This window comes from Arachis duranensis, chromosome 9 (genome assembly GCF_000817695.3).
Source record: "Arachis duranensis cultivar V14167 chromosome 9, aradu.V14167.gnm2.J7QH, whole genome shotgun sequence".
NCBI classification, from domain to species: Eukaryota; Viridiplantae; Streptophyta; class Magnoliopsida; order Fabales; family Fabaceae; genus Arachis; species Arachis duranensis.
In genome coordinates this window covers 5,262,911-5,282,301 of record NC_029780.3, presented here as the reverse complement: position 1 = coordinate 5,282,301, position 19,391 = coordinate 5,262,911, and the positions used below count along the sequence as shown (strand labels likewise).

Below are 19,391 nucleotides of genomic sequence, written 5' to 3'. Positions count from 1 at the left end.
TTTATTATTATTATTATTATTATTATTATTATTATTATTATTATTATTATTATTATTATTGTATACCATCAAATTTATTAATAATCCAAAATAATTTATTAAATTCATATTTGTCGGTTAGTGTTTCTAACATAATTCATTACCTAAATTACATTAAATTTAGGGTAAAAAACGTAAACAAGCCAAGGAGAGAACAATTTGACACAAATAAGTCAAAGCAAAATCTGATTCATCAATTAACCAAAGCACATTTCTATGTAGTTCGAACCAATTTGGTTCGAACTCAATTTCCATGTAATTCGAACCAAATAGGTTCGAATTACACATTGTAAACCTTTGCCACATAATTCGAACCAATTTGGTTCGAATTCCTACTCTATAATTCGAACCAATTAGGTTCGAATTAGACTCCTCAAGTAATTCGAACCAGCTTGGTTCGAATTACACAGACCGTATTTCGTACTAGGCTGGTTCGAATTAGTGAGGACCAGACCTGTATATATATGGTGTGAACGTGAGTTGCTATCATTAGAGGGGGTAAGATGGCTAGTGAGGAGAGTTTCGTAGTGTTGGTTCATCACAGAGGATCCATTAAGAGGAAAACTCGTTCTGGTGTGAAGTTCACTGATAAGGATCCTCTCTGTATTATCGTCAGGCCTACGACGAGGTATGAGGACTTTGTTAGCTCTGTACTGTTGAAACTTGGTCTAGAAGGTGTGAAACGGGTTAAGAAGTTTTTTTTATCGAATTCCAATCACGGTGCTCCAGGAAACCGTAAAGTACGATTGTTTCATAATCGGGAGTGATGATGACTTGCAGGTCATTTTTCATTGTCGCCGGCAGATTCCAGAGGTGAGGACACCAGAACTGTTGGCAAAGTTGGTTGACGCGGTGACCAGCTCGGGGGTTCGAACCGGAATACCACCACTTTAGCCACGGTAGCCGGTTCTAGCTCCAGACCTGTCGTTGCATCTTCCTTCGTCCCTGCGTACGAGCCACCCGTCCAACCTGTCGCCTTTCCTTCATTCGCTGTTGATCTTAACGGCAGTGTAGGCGACGAGGTCGGAGAAAGGGAATATCTGCGGACCTCTTTACAGTGTGCTGCACCGGCTGGGGTTGGAGATTGATTCTTGGATGATCCAGAGGACGATGATGTCGAACCAGATATGATTGCTGATGACAGTGGCGATGATGTTGGAGCAAGTGAGCCTGCTGGGGCGGGTGGTGGTTCTAGCTCTGGCACGCAGCAGTACCCTCCACATTTTTCCTCTTTGGACTTGGATGCCATGAGGCAGGAGGGGGTTCCTAGGCAGCCGGCTGGATTTGGCGCTAGAGATGCTGAAGGGTCTGCAGGCCTGACAGAGTTTCAGGTTGGTCAGCAGTTTTCGGATAAAGAAGAGGCCCTCTTAAGTGTCAAGACTTACAGCATCCGTCGAGGGGTACAGTACAAGGTCGTGGAGTCTGTCGCCGGTATGTGGGCAAGTGTTCTGAGTTCGGCAATGGGTGCACATGGTTGATTCGGCTTAGTTTCCAACAGCGCAAGGGACTTTGGGAGGTCAAACGTTATAACGGACCGCATACTTGTCTCGCCACCTCCATTTCCAGCGACCATAGGAGTTTGGATTACCATGTGATATCGGCATTCATTATGCCAATGGTTAGGGCTGATGCATCTGTCAGCATCAAGGTGCTCCTAAATGCCACCGCCACACACTTTGGGTTTAGGCCGACTTACAGGAGGGTCTGGTTGGCGAAGTAGAAGGCTGTTGTCCTCATCTATGGTGACTGGGATGAGTCGTACAACGAGCTCCCAAGGTGGATGTTAGGAGTCCAGTTGACGATGGCTGGTACTGTTGTAGTCCTAAGGACGAGCCCTGTTCGTGTCGGGTGACAGTTGGACGAGTCTCGAGCTTATTTTCACAGACTATTCTGGACATTTCCACCTTGTATCGAGGCATTCCGTCATTGCAAGCCCCTAGTTAGTATTGACGGCACCCATCTGTATGACAAGTATGGGGGAACTTTGCTTGTCGCGATTGCACAGGACGGGAACTCCAACATACTCCCTGTTGCATTCGCATTAGTCGAGGGAGAGAATGCTGAGTCGTGGTCCTTCTTTCTCTCTCACCTGCGTGAGCATGTGACACCACAGCCGGGTCTGTTGGTTATCTCGGACAGGTATAACGGCATCAAGGCCGTGCTTGAGGCTCCTGACGGAGGCTGGTTACCTTCGTCTGCATACCGGGCATTCTGCATTTGACATGTTGCGGCAAATTTTGCCTTCACCTTCAAGGGCAAAGACGCAAGGAGGCTACTTGTGAATGCGGCGTACGCTAAGACCGAGGTTGAGTTCCATTACTGGTTTGATATTCTTAGGTCCGAAGACCCGGCAATGTGTGACTGGGCGAACCGGATTGAGTATTCGTTGTGGACACAGCATTGTGATGAGGGGCGTAGATTCAGACACATGACGACGAATATATCTGAGTGTGTGAACTCGATCCTCAAGGGTGTCAGAAACCTTCCTGTGTGCTCGCTAATGAAGGCAACATACGGAAAGTTGGCGGAATTATTTGTTCGCAAAGGGAGAGAGGCTGAGGCGCAGATGGGAACCAGACAACAATTTAGTTAGCACTTGGTGAAGTGTATAGAGGCCAACTTGAAGACGGCTAGGTGCTTCACGGTTACTGTGTACGACAGGGATAACTCCAAGTTTACCGTCGCAGAGACAACTCCGACTGGTTCTTTCTCATTGGGTAGCTACAGAGTCTCGCTTGCATCTCAGACATGTGACTGTGGATACTTCCAGTCACTTCATTTCCCGTGTCCCCACGCACTGGCATGCTGTGCCTACTCACGGCTTACATTGGAGCCTTACGTCCACCAGGTGTATCGTCTTAGTTCGGTCTTCAGTGTGTATCGGATGGGTTTTACACCTCCCATTCCGGAGGGTTTCTAGCCACCATATGACGGGCCGACTGTCATCCCTGACCCCAATAAGAGGCGTGCGAGAGAGGGTCGTCCGAGGTCCACTCGGATACGGACCAATATGGACGAGACAGATCCGAACCGGCCAAAGAGATGTAGGCTTTGTCGGCAGCCCGGCCACACACGTCGGAGTTGCCCACAGATCAGAGGAGCAGAGCACACACGAGGGCATGATTAGGTGTATTGGTGGCTTTGGTACTTTTGTTGTTTCAATTTCGCATTTAGATTCCACTATTATCGGTTTTCTTACTTGTAGTTGGTGACTGATAGAATTTGTTAACGTTAGTGTGATGTACTTTGAATGGGATTTTAGTTAATGAATATGTTCTGTCTCCGCAATTTTAAACGAAATGTATGTCTAATGCACACCAGAAGAAATAACTGTACGAGTTTTATTAAGCCATGATGCGGAAACTATGTTCGTAACTTAAATTGCTGTGTGGAACGAATTCTTAGTAATTCAAACCATCTTAATTCGAATTACTTGGTGACTATTTTTCAGTGTAATTCGAACCTAATTGGTTCGAATTATAGAGTTGGAGTTCGAACCAAATTGGTTCGAATTATGTGGCAAAGGTTTACTAGGTTCGAATTACATGGAAATTGTGTTCGAACCAAATTGGTTCGAACTACATAGAAATGTACTTTGGTTGATTGATGAATCAGATTTTGCTTTGGCTTATTTGTGTCAAATTGTTCTCTCCTTGGCTTGTTTACGTTTTTTACCCTTAAATTTATTCGGTTTCGGTCATAATTAAATATTTAAATAATATATTTATAATAATAATTAACTCAATAATTATTTAACAAATTTTTAAATTTATTTTATTTTACTAACTATTTCTAACAATTAATAATAATATTATATATACATACCTATAATCTTAATAATTATTACTACAATACTAGCAGAAGCCCCGCGCATATATGCACGGGTAATAATAGTGTTTGGATGGTATAAGTGTATAACTGCTTTGCTTAAAATATTGGATTGAATACTAATATGGTATGTAATATATATAATGGTCTTTTGACTGATTTAAACACAGAATAATAAGACATAATATAAATAAGGTGTGAAATTAAAAAGTACACACAAAGAAAAGAGTCATTGAATGTTTTAGTTGTGTTGTACTATCTACTATATACTTCCTTCTAATTAAAAATGCAAGGTTCCAAAAATGGTGTAAAGAATAAAGGAAACACAATAAACAAAAGAAATATAAAAGATAGAAAGATGATAGAAATTGACACAGTCATTTAGATCTATGCTCTAATGAAAAATTGGAGGAAAATATGAGTAACCATGAATATCCACTGCTTTGTTAAGTAACATTTTTTCATTTTTGCATCAAGTTGGAATATAAATGCACAGAAAGATTATAATTTAACAGAAATTTGAAATATTTGGAAGCAATCCAACCAAGACAGCATAAAATGAAAGAAATCATGTTAATAGGATTTGAAAAGAGTTTAATATACTTAATAAAGATCTATTTGTCAAAGCACAATATGGTTTTTGTTCATGTTTCCTATTCTTAAAGCAGAAAAGTACAACATACATCGAAAGAAACAATTTTAAACTTGTTCAAGTAATTAGAAGAGCAAAAAATATTTAAAAGTAAATTTTCTGATGTTAAAAGAGAATTTTTCCTTGTTTAATGATGGTAATTGTAGGTTTGTCGTTATGGACCTGCATAGATTGCTGAGAAAATATAAGTAAATTTGTTTTAATCAACTAACAGATGCACATGCATGTTAAATGATACAAATAGAATACTGTTTTAGTAGTTTGTTTTAAATGAGTAGTATATTATTGTAATTGGGACTTTTATGAAAATTTAAAGTATATTGGAAGTGAAGTTTAGCAACATGGAATATTGATTATGGCAAAGAAGGTAAGGCAGATAATACTTGATTTCAAACATCATGCATCATGAGAAATCAGGATATTAATGAGGTAAACTGAAATATTAAAATACGGGAGCATTGTTTCTTTTTTGATAAAGAGTACTTCATACAGTTAGAATGTGATTAAAAAGAAAAGTTAACCATTTCAAAGCAAAATAACATTCTGGGGTAGATGGCTTATCCTTCCAAGTTGTCTGTGTTAGCATGGATGGGGAGGCATGATTGAGGAGTTGTAGGAAAATATAATTTTTTAAGTCACATAGTTGCGATAGGAATATAATAGCAATTTTAACGGTAATAGCAAAATTTTAATCATAATGGTAGAGTAGTGCATACCGGTATCATTTGAGAGATTTCTAAAAACTTCTTGGTATACCGCATTTTGTGTTTCGGTTGAGTTGTTGGATTCCTCATGGGATATTACAATTTTTAATCCACTTTTGTTGGTAATTCGTGAAATTGCCACATAAAGTTGTCCATGCATGAACATTGGTTGTTTAAGAAGTAATCCTACATGATTCAAAGATTGTCCTTGGTTCTTGTTTATTGTGATGGCATATGAAAGCATCAAGGGAAATTGTTCGCGTTGGAACTTAAAAGGTAATCTTGCATCAGATGGGGTTAGAGTCATTCTTGGTATGAAAACTTTTTCACCAGTATTATTGCCTGACAAAACTTCTGCTTCGATAACTTTATTTCCTAAGTCTTGTGACAATCAATCTAGTTCCATTACAAAGACCTGCTGAATGATCAATATTTCGTATAAGCATCACAAGACAACCTTTTTTAAGTTGTAGCTCATGACTGGGGAGGCCGGATGATTTGATGGTTGCCAAAAATTCTGGTGTGTGTATGCTTTCAAACGTGTTGTTAGCTCCGTCTTTAAAGCATGCTGAGTTAGAACTCACATATGTTTTTATTTCATTCCCATTTAAAGAGAGCATGTAATTATTGACCTCTTCAACAACATTAATGGTAGAGGCTAAAATAGTCCAACCTTGGAGATGTAATGGATTGCAAACATTATTTAAGTAATCAGCATAAATAGCTCGAACTATTGCTTCAATTGGATCATTGAATTCTCTAATTAACAACTCTGATGAAATGGCTATGATACTGCAACCATCATCCGAATCTCCTAGTTTACCATCTCCTATGGCAAGAATCCAATTTGCAAATTCTTTCAATTCCTCAACACTGTGATCCTCATGCACAGAGTTTAAACGCATATTTTGAGTCAATTTTAAAAGTTGACATTGTTCCCACAAATATGATGAATTAATTGATGCATCAACAATGTCTTATCTAGAACCCTTTGTTATGATTGGAAGAATCTGTCTGAAATTCCCTCCTAAGACAACTGTTTTTCCTCCAAACGGTAAGTGCAAACTTGCATCATTGGTATGACGCAATAAGTCCCTTATTGTTCTATCCAGTGCCTCAAAACAAAATCGATTCATTATAGGAGTTTCATCCCAAATAATAAGTTTCCTTATTGAAATTAATCCAGCCAATGGATTTCCTTGTTTGATGTTGCACGTAGCACATTCATCTGGAATAAGAGGAATTGCAAATCTAGAATGTGCAATTCTTCCACCAGGTAACAAAAGCAATGCTATTCCACTTGAAGCAACTGTTAACACGATTTCACCTTTTGATCTAAGAGCAGCGGAAAGAGTTTTCCAAACAAAAATTTTTCCTGTTCCTCCATAACCGTATAAGAAGAATACCCTACCGGAATTTGATGTGACAGCTGCTATTATTTTGTCATAAACATGATTTTGGTTTGTATATATCTGTGATAGAAATTTTTTGTGTTGTTTAGCTAACAATGCACGATCATAACGAAGCTCATCTAATATTAACTTGTTTTGAGAGGCTTGCTCCATTGTGAACTGAGTGTCATCTACATCAGGAAATGGCATTGTTGGAAATTCTCGGAGTGATTTTCCATTTCTATTAAGAATTTTCTCAATGTCAAGAAGAGTAAGTTGCAACAATTCAGCTTCTGATAAAACCAAATCTACATGATGAAAATCAATTGTATGTAAGAAACTATAAGGGTAAGTGTGTAAACTTTTTGTTGTTGATATTGAGTAATTAAAAACTTTTAGGCCACAATATGAAAGGAAATTTGAAAAAATGAATAAATATCCGTTTAAAATTAATCTTAGGATATGTAAAATAAATCAAAAATCGAAAAAGAGAGGATGGGAGTGAACCTGGTAGGCAAAATATGTTTCTATGATCATGTTATATTCCATCTGATAGGAGACTCCAGCATTTTTGCCAAACTACTTCTGGTCTAATCATTGAATGTGTCCATAATAGTGTGACAAATAGCTTACACAAATAATATCCAAAACCCCAATGACTTGCTTCTTCAATAGCATCAATATATTTTCGATCATCATCCAATAAAATACCTTTTTATATTTGTATCATGAAATCTTGAGCAATTGCTAATTTGCATGAAATTAAAATAATTAAATAGAACTATAACAGAAAAAATATATAAAACAAAAAATAGCCTTATCAGATTAAAAAGGAATTAAAGAAAAAGCTTTAGTTGCTTTTATGTCAAATTATAAATTATTATTGTTTTTGGAATAAGATTTTGGCCATAAGTAGATTAAGTACTTTCATGGCCTCAAAGAAATACACTATCAAGAAGAAAGATTCAAAATAAAAATGATAAAAAGGAATCATAACTGCTAATAAAAAAGATATATATCCATTTACATCTTTTCTGTATAGAAGACTCATCTTTTGACTGTATTTTTTATATACTATTCTCTGATGTCATCTACTACAGCAGCTAAACAATTTGACTTTAAAAAGATATTTTTCTTTAGACTTTCTCTAGAATTTTGGCTTTTGAAAAAATGCTCTTTTTCAGGAATGCTTTTGTCTTTTCTGTATTTGTTAATATATATTTCCATAAGAACAAATAAAAAACTATCCTTTCATTCTACTATATCCTTCTTTGCTTTTAGAAAACTTAAATTAATGTATCTATTCTACAATTAGCCAATAATTTTCGCTGTAACATATTGAACATAAAACAAAGTCAATACACATAATTTTGCAATAACTTTTATATCCAATGTTAGCCAGAATAAATGAAAAAAATCAATTAAAAAAATGAAAATAAGAAAATTTGAAACCGTATAATTTATTTTAAAATAAGCCATGAAACAAAAGTAGACAATTTAAGTATAATCTTATTTATAACAACATAACCTTTTTTAAATATATAAAACTCACAGTGCTAAATAATGTAATGGCATTTAAGATTTAGCTTTAATTTAATGAGACATTCAAGTTAACAATACAATGATACAATCTTGTGTATATCCTACTGGATGTACATCAAAATTTATTCTTGTTTTCAAGTATAGCCTGAATTGTTTGCTCAAACAAAGATTAAGTCTATTCAAGATCATTAATATTTAATGTGGCTTAATGGCAACCATGATGACTGGTAACTGCCAATGCTTTCTCTTCTACTCCAGCTCCTCCCAGCAAGTATTGTTATTATTAAATGCAATCTAGGACAACATCTTCTACTCCAGCTCCAAGATGCTCATGAAACACATGCAACAGTTCTGCAAAAGTCATCAGAATATTATTAGCAAAACTTAAAACTATTCAAAGAGAACTTAAAACTAAATACATCATCTAACTTCTAAAGCCATTAAAGTGCTGCATCAAGACATATTACTTAATATTAATATAACATACCAAAAAAATATTGTTACTAATTTAAAGTATTAAGTAATTAAAGATAGACATAGCAACCTTTTCTAATAGATGTAAGCACGGAGTGAACAAATGCACAATTTATAGTTAGTCTAAAATAAATATAAAGAAAGGTGAGTTACAGTGTGGATTGGAGATTCACATCCTCCTTCAATAAGCTGCATTTACATAAAAAGTCATTACAATGAGAATTTCTATTTTAATAGAACATAAATTAAATCAGTATGGCAAAGATATATCAGATGACTAAAACTTGAATCCACCAACTGGTCCTACTTAAAGAGCACCTTGAGTAACATCGTCCATTAGCCCTGGTCCAGCCCCTGACCATGAAGTGCAATCCAAAAGATTTGCAATCTGCATAGCACACATACAAAACAGTAAATAACTATTATTTTCTTCTATAGAAAAAGATTTTATCAAAAAGAGAAATGAAAGAGATGAGACATCGTCATATAAATACAAATTAAGATATACAAATAGATATATTCCTACAATTAATATAACTATTCTATATAGCCCACCAAATTTGTTGCATAGTTCTAGGTGTTTCTTATGCGGTTGAGCCAAAATATTCACAGCCACGTAGACACCTAAAGAAAGAATATGGCGAATTTCAATGATAGTACCTAAGAAAGAAACAGGCTACGAATTTATAGATTTATGTAATCCATGACACTTAAATACATGAGCTTAATGATAGATTTGCAGAAGTACTATTGGAAATATCCACAACAAACTTATGAACTCATGTGACCTCAAGTTGTTGTGAAGATTTGGTTTCAAAAATCTCTATTATTATTCCAGACATTTGGATTAAGAGAAATAGGCATAAAATACACATCTAATGAAGATATTTGGACACGGATGTTTTTTATTCATCTTGATCAATCATTCCATCATCTTTTGTATTAGCATCACTAAAGGTGCCTGGAGTAAAATATATACAATTTTAGAAACATTAATTTCAAAGAGCACTTGAAAAGTAGTAAATAAGGGAAAAAATCTTAAGAACCTTATTCAAATGCAAAAAAAAAAAACAAAGAAAAGAGAGGAAATAATAACTTTAAAGAGCAATTACAATAACATATATTAATCATGCAACAGAGAACATCCTTATGCTGAAAATACTTTCATATTAAGAGAGAGTATTAAGAGAAAACAGATGAAGCAGGGTCCCTTCCTATAGAAAATTTTTTACTCAACAATAAGTGGAAGCAAGAAGCATCCTTATAACGTCTTAGGAACCTTACAATCTCAAAATATGTCAATTTGTTTTCATTTGTCTATTACAAAAGCTTAAAAACAAAAATGCTAAAAAATTAATTGACAATGCTATCATTTGTATAATAGTTAACCTCTCTAAAATAACATATCTGTTATTCTTTGATGTCCCATTTTCATTTCTCCATCAGTTTGAAATGCAAAACGATGAAATTTGTATAGTTTTGCTTTTTTAAATTAGTTATTAAGAAACAAAAGTGGCTACTAATGAAAATATACTTAGATTACCATGCATGTGTCAAGCTGCCATATTAATATAGAGCAATGTTTACTATTATAAACCCCTTCGAAAAAGGATATTTCTTAGGGAAAGCAAAAGTAATAAAAGCTTATGCACTCTAAAGTCATGAGAGGCAAGAAGCAGGACTGTGCAAAAAACAAAAAAATGGCCATGTTTTGTTGGATTTGTTTAAAGCACATATTTTGAGATCTCTCTTATGTGAACATTCCACAGCTATAAGCTTGTTAAAACTCAAAAAATGACTGAACTAATAGTGGTGTCTATAAATTCATATAGAAAATATTATCTGTAGAAGCAAATAACCATAGAGAAAAGCATGTAATAAAGTTATATAAGATGAGCGAGAATGAAAACCTTGATGACTTGTTGGGATGCAATTCCACCAACCAGAGCAGCCACATCATGAAGCTCTGCCGCACCAAATTGACACATCAAATTGACAAGATCCCCAACCAAACCAGCAGCATTGTATATCATGATCTGTTGCAGAGCAAAATAATCATCATAATATACAAAGTTTGATATTGAATAAATGGCAACTAACCAAGCACCTCAAAAGCAACCAAAAAATAGTCCATGTATTCAGCAAATTTTAACATCAATATATTCAAATTGGTTTTACATACAAATTTGTTCATGCAAACTATATTATTTGTTCTAATATGGTCAATTCTGTCCTCTTCAAATGCAAAGCAATTAGAGTGTGTAATCAGACTATTGTCCAAACATTAAAGAAATAAAATATAAACTAAGATATTATATCCACTTCAAAATTTTGCATCATAGTGATAAAGTAGCTTCACAAAAGAGATTGTTTGTCCTCTATTAAGCATTTTTTGTATAGCTTGTAAATATTTTAAATACAAATATTATGAATTGTAAAATCATCGGCATGTTCATATTATTTGTATAAAGATATGTATGCATAAGCTATGAGCATGGTCAAATTAAGCATACCAAAGCTACTCAATGATTATAGAGCTGTTTCTGCCCTTTTTAAAATGTTCATAGCCACACTATGCATGTTGCTCCCACTGGTCAACTGCTTCAAGTTGATGAACACTGAGTGTAGCTGCACAAAACTCATCAAAATCCATCCTCCTATATTGCAATACATTAAGCTGCAACCCAAATTCATTTTAATCAATGAGCACTATTGGTGCAAATCTTATTTATATAATTTATGGAAGCATTGGTATACTTAAATTATAGAAGTTACTGGTCCAAGTAAGTTAGGAATGTGCAACTTCTTCACAGCATCTATTCATAGTATTGAAAGCTCCTCTGATGACTTTTTATAATATTACAAATGCAAAAAGGATTATTAGCTTGGTGCACTAATGATATGCTTCATTGTCTTCCAAAAAGCAAAAATAAAAATACAAAGAATAAAAACACCAAATTAAATAACTACATTACCTCATCTTTGAGCATGTGAATTGTTAACAGAACCTGTGCTACTACAGCTAATAAAGCGAATAATCTAAGTTACAACATCATTTATGAAATAAAATTGTTTCAATTTTCCTGAGTTTACATAGAATTTAACCAAAATTTTCATCCCTAAAAGACTACTGCTCCAGTATTACAGTGCAAGATTGAGGAGAAGAAAAGATTGGAAAAAACTGATAACAACGAAATAATTTAGGCTAGAAGTAAATAGTTGGACAGAATCTAAATTGGTAGCATTAGTAGTTGTGTTTTGCCTTTGAAACTTAAGTTGTGCTACTCAAAAATGGTAACTTACATTATAGATTACACCCAACATCCATGTTTCCAAAAAGGTCCAAAATCTTTAACTCGCCATACCTACACACCAGAAACATAAAAAGATTAGTAGAAAATATTGAGCAGAGAAACTTCAAGTCATTTGGGGTGGAGTGAGCCGCTGCACGACTTGGCCTTTCTTGGGCAAAGCTGTCCGATTCAGAACAGTGGGAGTTGGGTTGTCGCTCCAACATACTTTGTGCGCGTCGCCGTCGCGCTTCGCATCACCATCTCTGGCGCCGATTCATCACCATCGATCAATCATGTGTATGAGATTGAATTGAGAGAGAAACAAATTGAGGAAAGAGAGAGAGGGAGCTGAGAGAGAGAGAGAGAGAGAGAGAAATGATAAATTCAAATTTTTTTAAGAAGATTAAAAGTTTAAAACTCATTTGAAAATTTTTTCGGGAAAATTTCCGCTAATGAGTTTTGTTTAGTATTTGAAATCAAAGCATTTGGCTGATCAACGAAAGACAATCTGTGTGATGGTGTTATCAGCCAATCAAATGCTATGATTATCCACTGTATTTGGATAATTGGAATTTCGGAATTAGGGATACACAAAGTTTGAATTACCTGAAAGTCTTCTGTGCAAAACAAAGCTTCATCCGTCTTTTCAGCCTCCATCGTCCATTCACGCTAGTTTCAACATCCTATTATGAGGAGGAAAAAAATAAAACTACGTAGGACAGCTGTCACTCTCTCAGACATCATTTAACAGTGCTAAATAGTGTCTGAATTCACGGTTTAGCTAGTTAACCATTATATATTAATAGATTTTTTAGTAATATCTAATATTATCATTATTATTTTTATTAAATCAAAATATTTGATAATAAAAATTTACATAATTAGAATGATTAAGATAATTAATCTTTTATTTTGGGTCTATTTGACATTATTAATATTTTGGTGGTGATACATTATTCTTTCTGGCTGTTGAATGGGTTGGGGGTATTATGGAGAGTGAGCCAAGAGTGAGAATGAAAGGGAGAGGTGGGAGAGTGTTTCGAAGAGTGAAAAGCAGACACCTCGGACTAGGGATGGCAAAACTTCCCGAGACACGGGGATCCCTGCGGGGACTGTCTCGAATGGGGATCCGACTGTGGGAAATTTTTTCCGTGGGGATGGGGACGGGGGACAAAATTCTCCCGAGGCAAGCACAGGGACCCAAGCGGGGATCCTTGCCCCATTCCCGCTAATCCCCGAAATTCATAAATTTACTGAATTGTCCTTAATAGTTTATTTTTCATATATGTTTTTTAGTCATTTCACACACACACACACACACACACACACACACATTTGCATAACTCTTCTTAAATTCAGAAATTCCTAACGATGTCCATACTCCATCCAACTTCTCTGCAGCCACCCTCTCGCCGCTCTCCCTTCTCACCGCATCGACACACCTCACTGTGCCATGATCCTCAACGCGTCGTGCTATCTATTTGCGGCGTTCCTTTACGTAACTTTGTCGTCGTGTCCATTCTCCTCTCTATTGCCACGTCTCCCACCTTGTTCACTTCTCTATTCTTTGGCTCCTCGTTGCGTTCCCCCACTGCGTCATTTCGAAAGAAATCACCATCTTGTCGTTTATATTTTTTGTATAAAATCTTGTTATTTTTGTATAGAATGAATACTTACACCTCTATTCATATGAAAATTAATAATTAGTTAGAACTATCAGATAGATGGGGAATGGAGTCCCCGCGGGGAATGGAGCCCTGTGGGGAATGGGGATGGAGAGCAATATTCCCCCACGGCGGGGAATGGGAGCGGGGACGGGGAGTAAATTTGGGGGCGGGGATGGGGAGCAGGGAGGCATCCCCCGCCCCCGCCCTGCTCCATTGACATCCCTACCTCGGACTACCCTCATTAAGGCTGACAAAGTGACAATACATACTTTATTCGTGGATACCAAACCCGAACCAACCTGCTGTGGGTAGGTAGGGTAGGGTACACCCACACCCTGATATATAATACGTATATTTTAAAAATGAAAGAATAGATAAAAGTACACATGAATTTTTACACGGTAAACAGATGTATACTCCAATTTTTTAATAAGTCATCTGTACACACGAATATTAAGTTTCATTATCATTTCTACTTTTTCGTTGGCTGAGTAATTTTTCTGGGGGTTGTGGCTGCTAGATGACTTTGCACATTGTGTGACGTGATCTTTTTGATGACATAGTAAAAACTAAACGATAAATTATTGAATTTGTTAAATTTGAATAAAAAAAATTTACAAATAACTTAAAATCTTCATTCTCTTCATTCTTTCTCCAAATTTTATTTTGAATAAAGCCCAAACAGTTACATATAGTGAAGGAGGTGAGAGTTGAACGTAGAACCTCCCTCGTATAATAGCTTAAAGTAAGTGAGTAATCACTAAGTTAATTAATTTATTTAGTAATTTAGAATGATTGAATTTTATTAATATGTATGGAATTTAGAATGATTGAATTTTATATTTATTTTAAAATTTTTTATTTTTTTACGGGTAGAGTAGGATAGAGTAGGGTTTAGAACTTTAAGGTGCGAGTAAGGTTAAGGTTGAGAAATTTTCAACCCGCAAATAAAATAGGGTAAATTTTAAAAAAACTTTCAACTCACGAATAAAATTAGGATAAAGTGTAAACCTTACCTTACTCTACTCATTGTCAGCCCTAACTCCCATATCAAAATTTAAAAAAAAATGCGAAAATCTTCTCTAAGTCAAAAAATGAATATGCTGAGAATAATTTAGTCCCGTAGTAAAAAAGGTTTGTTAAAAGAACACTATTCCTTGACTAAAGAGCTATTATTTGCAACTCAGCCCATTAACAATATGATATTTATTTTTCTTCTTTTAGGTCAATATAATTTGCCTCACCTTAGATATGGGATCCCCACTATCCTCATCTCCTTTAGATTTGAGAAATGGAAATACCTACTCTTAGTACTTAGTTTTTGTTTAATGTTTGGTTCAACATATCAATTTTTAAAAATATAATATACATATTTCGATCTAACTTTTAATTCGAGTATCAATACAAAAAGTATTTCAATTTTTTCTTTTGATGACTTTTGATTTTTTTAGTGACTAAAAAAAAAGTATTTCAATTGAAACTCTTCTCAATTGAAACTCTTCTCAAATGTCTTCTATAATTGAGATTCAAAAAATTATTTTGTTAATATAATTTGCCCACTCTTAAACTAAAAGACTTTAAATAAAGTATATATTTAAGTCTGTCAATTATATAAAATTTAGTTCTGATGAAATTTCAGAACAGAACCCATGACTAAAAAATAAAAAAAAGGAGTTTTATAACTTTTTGTACAAGAGTGGCTGGTAGTGCACTTATAGGTAACAAGTAGCAACTAACAAGCAATGATCAGGATAGTTTAAAGAAGAAAATAACAAATTTTATTCTTATTAAACTAATTTAAATAAAAAAATATATTCCATCAAATATTTAAAATAATAAATATTTCTCCTTATTAATTGAGGCACGTTGGAAGAAGAGCAGAATAGTTGGAATAAGCACGAAGTTCTCTAAGGAAACAGTGCATTCAGTTTTGATCTCCTTTTCGGTGTTTTAGAGGGATCGATTCCATACTCTTCTAATGTTTAGAATTTTAAAATTTCTTTGCATTATTAACATTATAATGTACGTTGGCGTAATATCCTAAATAATTCTATTAATAAAGCTTTTAATGTATATTGACAAAATTATTAATTAATTAATATATTTTTTTTGTAAAATTACTAATACATTAATTATAATTTTTAAAATATATTTTTAATAAAATAATAATTATGGTTATTACAAAATTTTTTATTTTAATGACTTACTATTGAAAATTTAATATATTCTATTGGTATATAAATTATTAAAATTATTAAATTCGTTTATAAATTCTAATTAATTAATAATTTTTATTTTTATTTATTTTAATCAATTTACACTATATTTATTTATTTCGTTTACATATGTGTTTTTTTTTAATTTTCATATGTCTTGTTTACACATAAAAAATTATCTCATTTATAGTATAAAACGATATATATGTATTTATAAATAATTAAATATAATTTTTAAAAGAAAAAGTCTAGGGGGCCAGCAATTTTTGTGATTGTTAGCCATCAACTAGCCATCAATGATGATTTGATGGTGTGAGATTGGTGTGAGATTTCATCCAATGGCTCACCTTGCTCTGCTGGTTACATGCTGGCCAAAATTCAATAAAACTGCTGGTCCCCTAGCATTGCTCTTTTTAAAAATAATAAAAAATATTAATAATTTAAATTAGACCAAATTTTGTAAAAATGGAATGTTTTAAATAATGGAAAAGATAAACGATCTTAAATAATAGAAAAGATAAACCGTCCATTTTAAATAATAGAAAATATGGACACGTTAACACGTCTACTGTAAAAGCACATAAGTGCAACGTTAACTGCCTATTGTTGACACAGTTATTAAGATAAAATTAGTTAGAATTTACATTAAAGCAATTCAGATAATATTTCAAATTTTTAAATGACAAAATTTTTAAATTTTTTATGTACTCTCTTGAATATTAATTTTTAAATTTAAATTATATATATTTTAAATTTTGTTTGTTGTACGACTATTTATCATATTAAAATTTATTTGATGACACAGTTAATGAAGATCACGATTCTATTGGCATAGAATATAAAAATTTTTCTATTTAAGTTGGTTGTACAAAATTTGTTACAAAGTTTAATTCAATTTAAATTATTAATATTTTTTATTATTTTTAAAAATGATATTTAATTATTTATAAATACATATATCTTGTTTATACTATAAACGAGATAATTTTTTATGTGTAAATAAGATATATAAAAATTGACAAAAGACTTTCACATATACCAGCGTACTTGACTGGTATACTGGTATATAATAAATAATAGCCATCCAGATACTAATAAAAAAATAGGAACGGTTGAGATGTTAGAAGAAATAACTGAAGTGTTTTCTAGAATATTTAGAACTTGGTGTGTAATAGACCTGTTTTGTCGGTTGTACATGGATGTTGCAGAAAAATTTTATGTCCCTCTTCTTGGTGGGTTGTACTATTGTAGCATTGATGGCTTATAAATGGTTTTTAATTCAGCTAGCTTAGCTATATTAGGACTTAGAACCAATGCTCTTTTATGGATTTCTTTCTCTGAGAAAAAAAGGGTCCTCTAAAAATAGGGATACGATTTTATCATTAGACTAGTGTAGTGGTTTAATTTAAATTTTGTGATGAAATATATATTAGTGTTTAAATTAAGAAAATAGTTAAAATATATATGTCTAATTAAAAAAATAATTGTTATTAGACTAGTCTAATAGTCTAATGTTATTAACCATTAAAATTATCATTATTATTTCAAGTATTACACAAATATTATATATAATAGATTATAAATAAAATTTTTGGTTTTGAGATTAAAAAAAAATAAGTAATCATATCGATAAAATTGAAAAGTGACATTGAACCAAATAATATTTTTAATAATATAAAAAGCATTATCTGATATAATAAAAGAAATTAGAAAAAAATAGATTTAATATATTTTTTTATGAAAAGTACTAGAGGGTCATTAGAGTTTATTGTTCATTAATTAGTCATAAATATTTAAAAATATGAGATAAAATATATTATTAGAGTATTAAACTAAAAAATTGAGTTGATAACTAAATAATAATAAAAATAATAAATTCTAAGAGTATTAAACTAAAAAATTGAGTTAATAACTAAATAATAATAAAAATAATAAATTCTGATAACCCATAATATTTTTTATTTTATTTCTAAAATAGTCTTCATCATATATATATATATATATATGGATAAAAAACATATTCTTTTTCCCATTTACAAAACTTAAACCCAAAATTTCTTAATTAAAGAATAAGATATTCATATACTTATCATCTTTATTAATCTTGCATTGTAATAATTATATATATTTAATAAATAAAAAAAATTAAAAGGTATTTTTATATCTACTAATTCACTAGTTTATCTATCTATCTATTTATTAATAATGTATTAAAACAGAATTTAAGATAGTTTTTAAATGTATTGTTAGTTTTCTAATTTTTTTAATACTATGCTACGTCAGTCTTAATGGTTAATTAATACATCTTATCTAATTAAATTAACTTTTAACTATATACTCATTTTGGTTCTCAAAAAATTTCAGACCAGATATTTTAGTCACCAACTAAAATTAATTACTCGATTAGTCTCTAACAATTAACTCCGTCAGTCACTTAAGTCATTTACTCCGTCAATTCTAACGGAGGATAAAATAGTTCCTGACAATTCTAACAGGAGACAAAATGATCCCTGATCTCCTCTGTTTGAAAATGACACTATTCTTTCTCAATTTCCATCATATCTCGCATAGCACTAACAGTCTAACACTGTAACTTCAAACTACACAATGCATACTCTATAACTTTAATGTTTACAAGAAAAAAAATCCTCAACTTGTTATCAACCAATTCATACACAAAAAACTAATAACTATATCTCTCAACTACTTGTCGTCTTCGATGGATCCTATGAATCTAGACAGCAAGTCTGATTTGTTAAGATTCGTCATCGTCGTTGCCATCTCCCTCCTCCTTTACCCTATCATCTCCATGACCACATTGTCCACCACTCCAATCACTTCCTTCAGCTTCTTTTCCGAACCAATGTTCAATAATCACTTCAGTTTTCATATGAGCGGCAACGGCGACATTACTTGTTGTACTGATAGCTTGGATGTGAGGTCGAAGTTGTCTGCCAACTTGAAATCCGGGAAAGAAGGAATGAAGCACTTGGTATCTATTTCAAGTGAGAATTTGCATATGATGTCGAAGGAGAATTTTCTCATGATGTCCTAATGTCCAACAATTTATATTGCTTGCCGGATAGTGGAGAAAGGTGTGTCATTGGAGTAGTTGTGGAACTTGATCTTGAGGATGTTATGGACATTGTTGGGGTTGGAGGTGATGTTATCGAGGATGTGTAAGTGGATGCTTCTGGTGGGTGAAGTGCAGAGGAGGCAGATGTATCAGTCACAGAGATTTAAGAAGTGTGTGGTCTATGACATGTTGAGGTAGGTGCGACACGTGTGACAATTACACCATAGCTTAATTTTGGAGCTAAAGAGGAAGATGAAAAAGAAGACTGTGAAGGTGAAGAAGGCTAGTATGAATATTAGGGTTATGCGAGATATGATAAAAATTGGGGAAGAATAGTGTCGTTTTCAAATAAAGGGGTCATGGATCATTTTGTCCCTTGTTAGAGTTGTCAGAGATCATTTTGTCCCCTGTTAGTGTTGTCAGGGACCATTTTGTATTCCGTTAGAGTTGACGGAACTAAGGACCTAAGTGACTGACGAAATTAATTGTTAAGGACCAATCGAATAATT

The 19,391-nt window shown here is 33.2% G+C and overlaps 1 protein-coding gene and 1 pseudogene across 1 annotated transcript; one reads left to right on the top strand and one right to left on the bottom strand.

Annotated features, from left to right (window-relative positions):
• Window positions 1–1,654: 1,654 nt before the first annotated feature.
• LOC107464238 (uncharacterized) lies at window positions 1,655–2,632 on the top strand. The gene is made up of 3 exons (XM_016083168.1): window positions 1,655–1,741; window positions 1,895–2,245; window positions 2,294–2,632. The coding sequence occupies exons 1-3, from the start codon at window positions 1,655–1,657 to the stop codon at window positions 2,630–2,632; spliced, it is 777 nt and encodes a 258-aa protein (XP_015938654.1).
• Window positions 2,633–4,718: 2,086 nt separating this feature from the next.
• LOC110275598 (uncharacterized) lies at window positions 4,719–12,580 on the bottom strand (annotated as a pseudogene).
• Window positions 12,581–19,391: the final 6,811 nt, after the last annotated feature.

Excerpts from the sequence above, each read along its gene's own strand:
- LOC107464238 (XM_016083168.1), top strand. The coding sequence starts at position 1,655 with ATGGTTAGGGCTGATGCATCTGTCAGCATCAAGGTGCTCCTAAATGCC. Across the intron at positions 1,742-1,894 it reads TTAGGCCGACTTACAGGAGG|TTGGACGAGTCTCGAGCTTA; the intron begins GTCTGGTTGGCG and ends GTCGGGTGACAG. Across the intron at positions 2,246-2,293 it reads TACCTTCGTCTGCATACCGG|GGCAAAGACGCAAGGAGGCT; the intron begins GCATTCTGCATT and ends TTCACCTTCAAG.